The 12256-nt window shown below is 43.3% G+C and overlaps 1 protein-coding gene across 5 annotated transcripts in view; it reads left to right on the top strand.

The window, feature by feature from the left end:
- SPATA6L (spermatogenesis associated 6 like) overlaps positions 1–10332 on the top strand; it is a 44670-nt gene extending 34338 nt beyond the window's left edge. For 4 of the 5 annotated variants that reach the window (XM_070248276.1, XM_070248277.1, XM_003363999.5 and 1 more), the window contains 3 exons: positions 3037–3130; positions 4132–4234; positions 8348–10332. In XM_070248276.1, coding sequence (XP_070104377.1) covers positions 3037–3130; positions 4132–4221 — 184 coding nt within the window. In that variant the 3' untranslated portion in view covers positions 4222–4234; positions 8348–10332. The remainder of the gene's footprint in view (positions 1–3036; positions 3131–4131; positions 4235–8347) is intronic. The other variant, XM_023627301.2, reaches the window with a different exon arrangement.
- Positions 10333–12256: the final 1924 nt, after the last annotated feature.

The following is a 12256-nucleotide window of genomic DNA, read 5'->3' as shown; positions in this document are numbered from 1 at the left end:
GTCACTTCATCAGTTTGCTTCTTTAGGACACCTTGATATGAAAAATTGGGGAAGATTACTTCTCCAAAGTAAGAGTTGAGCCTTTTCCCTTGCTTCTGGAAAGCCTATCTCAGGATGTTTGTTGGAAATGGGACACATAGCTAACTTGACGAAGATACTATTTATCCACTTTTATGTGTCATAAACTTAAAAACTCAAGCTTTTGATTTCTCAGGTATAAAATTGCTCACTATAGAAAGTTTAGAAATTACAGAAATCCAAAAAGGAGTGAAAAAAAGTCACCCGTTGTCCTCTTACCCAAAGACAAATGTTATTAACATGTGGGTATATTTCTAGACATGGTTTGTTTATATTATTGTCATAAATTAAAAAAACCCCATGATTGCACATGTCTGGTGGGTAAGTCAGAGATGGAGAGCAGTAAGCTCTATTTTCCAAACTGCACTCTCTAGTAAGGTGGCCAGGCATCCGGTTTGCCTGGGACTGTCCCGGTTTTAACCCTGACAGTGCTGCATTCTGGGAAACTCTTTAGTCCCAGGAAAACCAGGATAGTTGGTCACCTTAACTCCAGGGAGGTGGCACTGAAGATAGTATTTTTAAGATAGCTGTTTCTTTTTTAAAGGTGGTTTGTTTGTTTTGATTTTTTTTTGGTAAGGAAGATTGGCCCTGAGCTAACATCTATTGCCAGCCTTCCTTTTTTTTTTTACCCCCTCCCCAAAGCCCCAGTTTATAGTTGTATATCCTAGTTGTAAGGTCTTCTAGTTCTTCTACGTGGGATGCCACCTCAGCATGGTGATGCGCAATGGTGTGTAGGTCCACACCCAGGATCCGAACTAGTGAACGCTGGGCTGCTGAAGTAGAGCATGTGAACTTAACTATCTGGGCCGGCCCCTAAGACAGTTGTTTTGAATGAAAGCTATCCCTTCATATCCTTGGGGAAGAATCCATTCTTCATTGCCTTCAGCATGAGCACGGAGGCAGCCCCTGGAACACTAGGTGCCACCAGCACTTTGCCCCCACATTTCTTTTCACATCAGACACTGGGACCAGTCTCCCTGTGCCCGGATCACTGGGACGCATGAAAAACACCTTTTTTTTTTTAAAGATTTTTTTTTTTTTTTTCCTTTTTCTCCTCAAAGCACCCCGGTACATAGTTGTGTATTCTTCATTGTGGGTTCCTCTAGTTGTGGCATGTGGGACGCTGCCTCACCGTGGTCTGACGAGCAGTGCCATGTCCGCGCCCAGGATTCGAACCGACGAAACGCTGGGCCGCCTGCAGCGGAGCGCGCAAACTTAACCACTCGGCCACGGGGCCAGCCCCTGAAAAACACCTTTTGAGTTTCTGCTAGATTAGTATGGAAATCGGCCAGGGCCGAGGTTGCAGGGATGAGTTGGGAGACAAATTTGGGAGTGAGTCCGCCCAATGTTCTAATGGGGGAAGTGGAGAATCCTTTTAAAAGGGTGAGAAATGGTAGTCCCAAAAGAGGGAGGAACTCTCCCGAGCCTCTTCCCTACCTCCACCATCTGGAGATGGTGAAGGCTGTAATGAGGGCACAGTCTGCTCCTGTCTGTTGACTCATCATTCTCAAAGATCTTCAAATGTAGTATTGACTGTGTATGATAGTAATGGTAACAAATGTAGGAATCGTTTTGGCACTGGTTACTCAAGACCTATGAAAAAGCATTTACAGTGTCCAGCTGGTGGCTATTTTTAAATGCTAACTATTTATAGCTTTCAAAATATTTCTATTCCTTCCTCTTAAAAATTCTTAGAGGAGTATAGAAGTGACATGCCTGTCTTTTCTTAAACATGGCCGTGCTTTGGGTGATGCTTTCATTTGCTTTGAGTTGTTTTCCTGGGTTGGTAATGGATTTGTGTAGATCCACTCAGGCTCTTGGTCTTGTCTCCCTGGAAACCAGTGGGACATGCTTGTTATGAGAGAGCTGGATAGGTGGCCTGGATGTGGGTCCTAAACCAAGCAGAGAGGCACCCACACAGGGGCTCATTAGTGTGGTGGCTAGACTAACAACTGGATTGATTCCCTTAATGTTCCTGTCATTTCCAATGTTTATTGTACACTAACTAAAGAGAATGATTTTATCCAAATTCCTAAAATTCCTTAGGTGTTTCAATATCTGTGCTTTTCATGACCAAAATGCTAATTCTGCCTCAGAATTTAGGATTTGGTACCCACTCTCCTCCCTAAAATGAATGAATGAATGAATAGATGGATGAATTTAATCATTCAAGAAATATTCAATTCCTGCTAGGCCCTGGGATGAGCTATGGACCAAAGTATCTCAGTCCCAATTTCAGTCTAGGAGTAGAGACAGATATTAACCAAGTAATGACAGAATATCCACTGGGGGGAGTTCTGTGAATGAGGGGTGAGTGGACTCCAAGTGCACATAACAGGAAGCTGCATTCCTCGACAGGAGGGTGTTCAGGAAAGACTTTCCTGAGAGATGAAGAATTGAACTGAGCTCTGAAGGGTGGGTGGGAGTTAACACCAGTGGGGATGAGGATGGGGGTTGCAGCGTTCCAGGCAGAGGGAGCAGTGCTGCGAATGCCCATGAAAGGGAGAAAACGCTTCATGTTGAGGAACTGAAAGACACTGCAGGACCTGTGGTTAAGCTTGGGACTGGCTGGCCTAAAGTAATGAGATATAAAATAAAATTCTTAATTAGGATTAAATTTTGAATTAAAATTTTTGGGATAAAATTTTTAAATGTTAAAGCAGGATTTAGTCTTTGGAGAAATATCTGAAATACACAGTAAAGTACACAGAAGAAAAGAATCACTCACAGCCACACACCCAAACACAAACCATTCTTAACAGCTTAGCTGTTTTTATTCCTCAATGTTTTTCCTATGCATAGGCTCATTGACATTGAAACCACACTATGTATACTATTTTGCATGTTGCTGTTTTTTTCTTGCTATTAAATTATAAATATCAACCCATACTGTTATGTACTCTAAATATGCTTTTTAGTAGCTGCGTAATACTCCACCCTGTTTACTCTGTTGTGCAGGTTCCATCCTAGTTCTCAGTCTACATGGAAGAAGATCCATGAAAGGGTATGCAGTCTTCTGACATCCCACAGAGCTCAGCAGCACCTAGACAAGGTTAGGACTTCTGATAACATTAGATCTTTGCTGATAAAATAATATGGGAACTGGGACTTCCAGTCTAGTGAGGGAGACAGACATTAATCAAGTAACCACAGAAATAAAGGTAAAATTGTGATGCTTACCAAGGAGGGTACATGGTGTCCTTTGAGTGTATGAAAGTGGGTATTTGACTTGGTTGGGAGTCAGGGCAAGCTTCCCTGAGAAAGAGACAATGGAACCTGACAATGAGTGATGAGTAGCAGCTAATTGGGAGCACAGCATGATCAAGTAGAGGTCCTGCAGCAGGAGGGGATGTGGTCCTTCAAAAGACTGAGAGAAGACAGTCTAACTGGCCTGTAGCACATTCCCTTCCACTGCTCACAGGAGTCCCAAGCCAGGGACGAGTCCAGCAAAATGTGTGTGGTCTGTGTAAGGTCACAACATGGAAGGATGTTTTTCTAAAAGTTAATAAGGTGTTTTGGCTGTTTGACTTTTATGGGGGTGGGGAGTGTTTCTGATCCATAGACAGATAGACCCAGGACTTTGTCTGCTGCAGTGTACCGACAGCTAAGTGACCTGTCACCATTTCAGAAGAATTCGAATGAAAGCTTAACATGCCCCCAGGGATTGGATTTAACCATACCATGTAGTTGAATTGGTCATCTTGACTTATTTAAATGCTGACATATCCTAGATTTATAGGATGACACTTATAAATGAATATTGACTACTCTACCATGAGGGCAGTGAATTACTTTACTTCCTCTCAGAAAAACAATTGGCTTTGCTTTTTAATTCCTAATTTTTTCAAGTAGGGGACTCCCTTTAAAATGAAGAAAAAAAGAAAGAAAAAGAAAGAGGGAGGGGTATGTATGTACACACATATATAGTGAACCCAACATATATAGCATATATGGGATTCACAGACCTCTTAAATGCAAAATTACACATCTGGATAGCATTGATCTATATTACATTACGAGTAATGCAATTGCTGGATTTGTTTTTTATTGTAGGAAGATTCTTTCTCTAAAGTAAATTGTATCCTTGAAAGACCCAGCTACCATCTGAAGAAATACCCAGTGCATGAAAAGAGATATTTTTGAGCTGCTGTCTTATGTAAGTAAGCAGCTTAAGTGCTGCTTGATTTACTAAAGCAATTTCAATTTCCCACTGTCAATGTGAAGTAACTAGAAAATGGGGTGGACAGGAGACGTGGAGGAGGTCTAAGAACCACGTTCTTCCTTCACTCAGTGTAGTAACCATAGCACATATGTGCACCTGCCAGGAATCCTGCCTCCTCTTGTACTTCTCTCTCTCTCTCTCTCTCTCTCTCTCACTCTCTCTCTCTCACTCCTAATCTAATGGCCCCCCTTTCAGCTCCTTGAATACACGCTCTTTCCTGCCTTGGGGACTTGGCATGTGTTGCTCTCTGTCTGGAATACTTCCTGACTCTGCTTAGCCACTTCTGTTTATCCTTCCGGTCTCATCACTTTCCATGACCCTCCCTCCCTCTCTGAGGTATATTTTTTAGCACCTTGCACTTTTTTTTCATAAAGTATGACACAGTTGATGTTATATTTTTATATGGGTTGACTGTTTAAAATCTGCCCCCTCTACTTGAATGAAACCTTCACGAGGTCAGGGACTCTGTCTGTCCTGTCCCCTATTTTCTAGCCAGCATTTAGTGCACTACGATGGAATGCCATTTAGCTTACATGAACTCGGCCTCGCATCCTAGGTTTGTGCCCTGAATAAGATGCTAACTTCCCCCCAGCACCCTGCCGCTCTCCTTGCATCCGATGACCCTCCACTGTGGTTGGTGCTCAGGAAATACTGTTTGTGAGTGAATGTTGACTGAGGTAACGAGGCAAATCTAGAATTCAGATATGTGACAAGTATTTGGCAATATTGTGGGGTATCATCATTTCTCAGGTATTCTCTTCTTTTTCCTTCCTAGCTCAGGCCCAGAATAATAGTAGCTGTTCCTTGCTAAGTGCTTCTTGAGTGTCAGGGAACTGGTCCAAATACTTCACTTGCATTAAATAAGTTAATATTTAATTCTCACAACAATGCTATGAAGTTAATACTATCATTAGTTCCATTTTACAGACAGGGAAACTGAGGCACAGGGAGGCTAGGGGCCTTGCTCAAGGTGACGTGGCTAGTAAATGGCACAGCTCGGAATATGAATGTGAGTAGTCTGGCTTCAGCGACCATACTTTTAGCCATTACATTCTGTTGCTTCTTCAAACCTAGAATATGTGACAGAAGAACCCTGGAGAGAAAGACAGAGCAGAGCCCATTGGAACCCAAGCAGACTTTGTGGACATTGTCCTAGAACGTCTCCCACAAGGATCCTATGGTGTTGTATTGTGTAGTTCCCCATTCTAGCAACATCAAAATAATTATGAGTCTTTTTAAACAATAAAAGAGTGTGGGATTGACATGCTAGGTTTTCACTGTAGTTAGGCTCCTGAAAGTCTGGTTCGAAGGTCATTTATGCCTTAGGGCACAAATCACCTTGCTCCAGGGCTGGCCAGGACTGCCCGCCTTGTCTTCAGCACATAGGAATGTGGAGGGCAGCTCAGTAATTGCCCATTTGCTGGCTTCTACCATAGAATGTTCTCCTTGGTAGATTAAAGGATGGATTCTGGACCACTTAATCTCCAGTTGCCAAAACAGTCATCTAGGCATTTATTAGGTGGTTATACGAACGTAGCCCACATAATTACCACTTAGGGAGTATGGCCCATGTGATTACCAAATGCCAAACTGCACTGAATTTCAACAAGGGGAACATCAAGTTACATAAAGCCCTGAACCAGCTGACATGTGGACACTGATGTGAGGGGATAGAGAGGAAGGAAAAAAAATTAGTAAATTCTGTCTTAGAAAATAGATTTTCTACATAACATGAATTCCCAGCCAATGGTTTGGAATATACTCGCAGGCCTTGTCTGAAAGCTCTCCACACTCTCCTCCCCCTACCTCCACTTCTTGGGTTTTGGATTCCTGGTGAGGCTGGGGCCTGGAGGGCTGTGTTAGTGATGGTTTTTAAGGTTGTAGAAAACCCAAGGTGACTTTGGCTCGCCTTAAGCAAACAGAGCATTTATTAGAAAGATGCTGAGTATCTCACTGAATCCAGGGAAGATCAAACAAGCAAGGTCAGGTGACTCAAGCGAGTCAGCCAGAATCACCCTGTGGCCAGGAAGATAGGCCCGAGGGGAGCGTTCAGCAGAGGACCTGGTTGGTCTCCACTACCTATCCCCTTCCCTGCTTTTTTCGAGGACTTTCTCCTGCTGCAGCACCAATTCTCGTCCCTTCCCTTCTCCACTGCTGCTCTTTTACTGTCTATCAGCTTTCCTCTCCCGATTTCCTAGTGATCTGCTGATTTGGGGGAAATGAAAAAGTAGATTCTTATCACAAAAAGGTCAGGAATTTTTGGACCATAAACAATGAGTCCAATTGTCTGACCAAGGAATGGGTGGAAGAAATGGGCAGAAGGGGTTGGAATACGTCTATTTCTCCTTATTCAGGATGATTTGACATAAAATAGATTATCCTTTGTACACTTTAAGATGGTGAATTTTATGTTATGTGAATTTTACTGCAAAAAAACTCCCATAATCACCGCCCCTCCCCCCGCAGATTATCCCTAGTTCTCCTGGAAGGCGTGATTGCCTCTGTGTCATGGCCCTTCCCAAGTGCGTGAGCTGATTGCCCATGTCTGGTATGTGCTCACTGAGATTTCACGTTCACAGATGGGCGTACAAGGCCTTTCTCTGTGAAACCTCCTGGTCCCTCAGGCAGAGCCAGGCCCTCTGCCCTCTGTTCCTCCTCATGCCTCCACTTAGTACTCCTTTCCCTAAGTCTTGTATTATAGTTATTTTTCCTTATGAAAACCCTCCCAAGAAGAGGACAGAGGACTGGAAGGGAAGTTTCTGTGAAGGGAGGGGAGACTGACCAAATGGCGCCAACTCTGGCCCACTGAGTTCCCCATCCCTGTGGGCAGCTCCCTGTGATCCCAGCTTCCACTGCAGTGGCTGGGCTTCAGTGGGAGCTGGTCTACTTGTAATGTTCCCAACCAGAGGGTGGGCAAGGAACTCAGGCCTGGATTTCCTCAGACACAGACAAGAATTATAGCACACAACTTTTCTAAAATTAAAGAATAGCAAAAAGGAAGTAACCCAAGAAAAGAAAAAAATGAAGGACAAAAATTAATTGAAGTGCTGGTTTCTGATTCTGTCATAGCTCATTAGGCCTCCGTCTCTTACAACAGTGGCTGGTATGCCTTCCAACCTCCCCTGTCTCTGCTGGGCACGCAAGAGCCATTTGACTTCCTCCCACAGGGGCCCCTTCATTTCCATTACAACTGAAGCAAAAAGCAAACCAGCACACAGATTCTAATGTCCAACCTTGAGGGCTCTCCCTGTCTGATTTGGTCACCAGCTTCTGAGGGATTTGGCATTTGGTGGCCTGCAGAGATTGATGCAATGGATAATGACACACCTCCCTTCATCCCAGGAGCTCCTGATTCTTTCAGAATCCAACAGACCACACAGGCAGTGAGCATGTACCCAAATCACAAGGCAGATTCCTGGGTCAGCAGTCCTCAATGAGCATTCGAATCCCCTGGGGTGGGGGGTGAAAAATACTGATGCCCAGACCCCACTCCAGACCAATTTAGTTGGAATCTCTGCGGGTGGCATCAGTATTTTTATAAAAGTTCTTCAGGAGATTCTAATGCACATTTAGGACTGAGAATCTCTGCAGTAGGCTATGAGTGCCTTGAGGATGGGGGACTTGTAACACCCCCCAATTCTGTATTGACTCTCGCCATGCTCAAAAATAATTTTTGCATAGAATGGAATTGATTGGGGCACATTTAACAGTTCAGCTCAGTAACACCTAGCAGTTTCTACACATTTACTATGTGCCAAGGACTGTACTAACTCCTTACAATAACACTCAGAGGTGGATACTCTGCTTATTATCATCCTGGTATTACACAAAGAGGTCAGGTAACTTGCCCAAGGTCACATGGCTGCTTTGTCGTGCTCACCTAATGTTGCTTCATTGCACTGGGAATGCAGAAGGGGCTCAGAAACCCTGGGGTCCCAAGGTACAGCTACATGCCAAGATGAGAACAGAGTAAACTCTTCTCCTTGTGTCGACTGGTGCTCTTTTTCTCAGTACCACGTGTAGTATATGAAGTTTCACATTTCACAGGGTAAACTGAATGAAAGCTGGAGGAGCATCATGAAGAACTCCCTCATCGAGTCAACTGACACATCCTTAGAGAGAAGGACAACAATTTTTATGTGTAATGAGTCACCGGGTATCTAATCCCCTTTAAATAAAACCCTGTACCTCAGTCTTTTGTATTCAGGTAAGAGTCATTGATTAAAGCGTTTGCTGCTTGGGGCTCATATTTTCTTGTCAAGCTGGAAAATTTGTGTTCTGGTTTGTTTGTGTGTTTGTTTTGAACTTGAAATAGAAAATACCAATAGTTGAGTGGTAGATGCTTTTTCATTTGGAAGGCACTTAGAATTCTAATGAAAATATCAAGATGGCTTTTCAAGTGTTCCTCATTTTGGGCAGTGGATGTGTTCTTGAAAAGTTCTTTTTTCTCCTCCCTCCCCTCCCCCTCCCCCCTCAATCTCTCTCTCTTTCTTTCTAAATCAATTTACATTTTACATGATCTAGAGGAAGCTGCTATTTAGAGGAATAACCCGGTAAATCCTTCACGAAAAGACTGTCAACGTGATTTTCTTTTTTTGGTAAATCTATTTTCTGTTATTTGTTTGTTTTTTAGTGTTAGACTTGATTTACATGAAGTCCACCGAAAACCTAGAAAGACAGAGTATAACATCTGGAGAATTCAGATCTTGCTCTAAAGGTTCAATTTCTATGATGCATTTGTAGGAGGAGGCTGATTTCTTTGGACTGTAGTTTAAACTCCTCCTTGTGTCACCTAGCCCTCCTTTTTTTCCTTTTTATTAAGAATTTATAAATTCTTAATAATTTATATGAGGAACAAAACCTTCCTCAAATATTTCTCTGAAAGAACTGCTTTAAGTAAATAGGCTCTTCGAATATGGCTGTTGAAAACTGGATTTAAAATTAGTTAGAAGGGTACTTGTATGAAATGTTTACACAGCTTGAGGGAACATGAAGAGGATGGGGATGCCAGGAAGGGGGACCGGGGGCACGTCAATCTTTGTGGGTGCGGACCAGGGAAGAGCAGCCTGAGAATGGAAACCTTCATCTTTCCTTCATACGGTAACCTGAGCGCTTTCCTCTACACACCCTAACACCCTTTTAGTTTTTACAAGATTCAGTGAGAGTCAGGTTTTCTTTTCTCATTATGACCACAGGAATTCGTTCATTAGGCAAATTAGGAAAATGAAATTAAAAATTAAAGGAGAAAAAAACTCTCCAAAAACAAAAACAGTAAAACAAAACTCATTTATCCTTTTCTCAGAATTTCAGCCAAATAAAGGTATCTATTACCAAAAGGTTTCCATTTTTGGAAAACAGACAACACGCTTAAATTACAACTGCTCATATGTTCTCGATATGTCTGAAACTATAGTTGTCAATTTGTTATTTTGACGTCTAAGTAGTCATCAAAAATAAAAAATACTGTGTTACGTTAAGACTGTGGTACAATTCTCAGAAAGGGGTCACTTACAACAAGGTATACAAGCAGCTGAAGGAAATCATTTCTACTGAGTTGGTATCCCATGTAAGTTATTGTTCAAATATACACTGTTACATTCACTGTTCGGTTCTTTTGAAATGGTTTGAGCACCTTAATTCAGTTTAGGGATAAGATCTGAAGTGCCCATTCTTATTTAAAGCCTTTTTTTCTTTCTGCTTTTTCTCCCCAAATCCCCGCAGTACATAGTTGTATATTTTAGTTGTGGGTCCTTCTAGTTGTGGTAAAGCCTTTTTTTTTCCCCACAAATTAATCTACCTTTTTCTCACTTTCTGATCTGCTAACTCTGTTGCTTAAATTATTCCTATTTTACCTTTTAATTGCTCAAGGAATTATTTCAGTTTTGAGGAATCATATTGGATCCAGGATTGCAGTTGAGGTATTTTGCTTTGGGAGTATATAATAATGTGAATAATTTTGTGACATACTGGGGTTTGGATTACTTTGGGGAGATGTGTCATTAAACATAATAAAAATTCCCACCTGTCTGGTATCAGTTTGTTATTCCTTTCTTGGCTTTCATAGTTGCACATCTGTCAGATCTGGACCATATTTTGCAAGCATGTTTCACAGGGTCTGGGTTTGCAGAGGCTCCTGGGAAAATCTCCTTTGTGGAGCCTGGGCCCTCCAAGCAAAAGCCACCATACGATGAGACCATTTCTCTATGGTCACCTGACTGACCCAAAGTCAGCTGAAGCCTAAAGACCCTGAAGTTAAATAAAATTTAAAAAATGAGAGTGTTTGTGATATGTTTAACATAAAAGAAGGTGGTTTATTTTAAATGTGTAATTGGAGAGGATTGATGGGTTATGTGTGCAAGTTCAGCCTAGCCTCCGAATGACTGGCCACTCTTTTTTTTTGTTGTTGTTGTGGAAGAGTGGCCCTGAGCTAACATCTGTGGCCAATCCTCCCCTTTTTGGTTGAGAATGATTGTCCCTGAGCCAACATCCATGCGAATCTTCCTCTATTTTCTATGTGGGATGCTACCACAGCATGGCTTGATGAGTGATGTGTAGGTCCGCCCCTAAGATCTGAACGTGTGAACCCTGGGCCGCCAAAGTGGAGTGTACCAACATAACCGCTATGCCAGTGGGCCAGCCCCCCGGCCAGTCTTAATAATAGCCATGACTCTATTCGGTGAGTTCTGTTAAAGGAGCCTTCTGGCCTCTCTGAGGGCAGCCAAGGGAAGGACATGCCCTCTGGTCCATGTGTGACCAGTGAATCTACTAGCACCGCCTGATGGGACTGCTGTCCTTCTCTAAGTAGGGGACCCATTCCAGCAGTCCCTGGGGATGTGCAGGTCTTGGAGGAAGCCCCTCCTCTCTTCCCATGTAACGGGAACCCTGTTGACAATGAGAAGAGCTGCAGTCCTCCAGCAACTTGAGTCTGCTCCCTACGGCTCCTCCACTCAGATCTAGGGACCGCAGTAGTGGCTTTCTTTGGAGGAAAGAGCCTGTGCTTAGTTTCATCTTCAGAACTAGAAAATTTGACAAAAACAGTCATGCCTCGGACAAGAGCTTTTCCCTGGTGCATATGGGTCCTTTTTAGGATGGCTGGGTTGTCGGAACTTCTTCCGCAGAGTGAGGAGGTCCTAGTCTGAAATTTTCCCCTCAGGATAGTATATCTTTTAGCGTGATCCTCCAGCACCCTTGTAAGTATGTATTTTTCTTTCCTTTTTATCTTTATTTTAAAAGTACTATGTACCCCATAGTGTGATATCAACCCTCCTCATCTCCCCATAAGAATCACCTGCTGGGGCTCATTTGCTCTCGCTGGCTCTGTGGTGGCCATAGCTTTGCCTCCTCTCCAAGACCATGTGGGCCAATAGGAGAGAGAGAATGCAACATGACGTATGGCTGGGTTTGCTCTGTATGTGTGGGAGGGTCACACGGCGGAGAGGACTAATCTTCATCTCAACACCAGGAACTCTGAGATGGCAGCACCGAGGGCCATCATGGCCTGCCCCAGAAATGGCAAAGGGAATTTGGGGGCTGCTAGGCTGCTGAGTCACCAGGATTAGGACTGTAAAATGAAGAGGGAGAAGAGAGACCTCTGGCCAGGCAGAGAATTTGCTCTAAGGTAAGAGAGTTGAAATACCCAATGGTGGGTGTGGGGCCTTTGGTTTGTGATTGGCCGGGGATGCTTTTTTTTTTTTTTTTTTTATTAATGTTATGATAGATTACAAGCTTGTGAGATTTCAGTTGTACATTTTTGTTAGTCATGTTGTGGGTACACCACTTCCCCCTCCGTACCCTCCCCCCACCCCCCCTTTTCCCTGGTAACCACGGCCGGGGATGCTTTTGAACCAGACAAGGTATGTTGCTGCACGTCCTGCTTAGCCCGAGTGGGTGTGGAAGTGTGATTTATTCCAGTTTCTTCCACAGAGGAGGACAGGACAGGACAATGTTGAGGGGCTT

This window comes from Equus caballus, chromosome 23, assembly GCF_041296265.1.
Source record: "Equus caballus isolate H_3958 breed thoroughbred chromosome 23, TB-T2T, whole genome shotgun sequence".
Classification (NCBI taxonomy): Eukaryota; Metazoa; Chordata; class Mammalia; order Perissodactyla; family Equidae; genus Equus; species Equus caballus.
The sequence above is the reverse complement of the archived record's forward strand: the minus strand, read 5'-3'. Positions and strand labels throughout refer to the sequence as shown.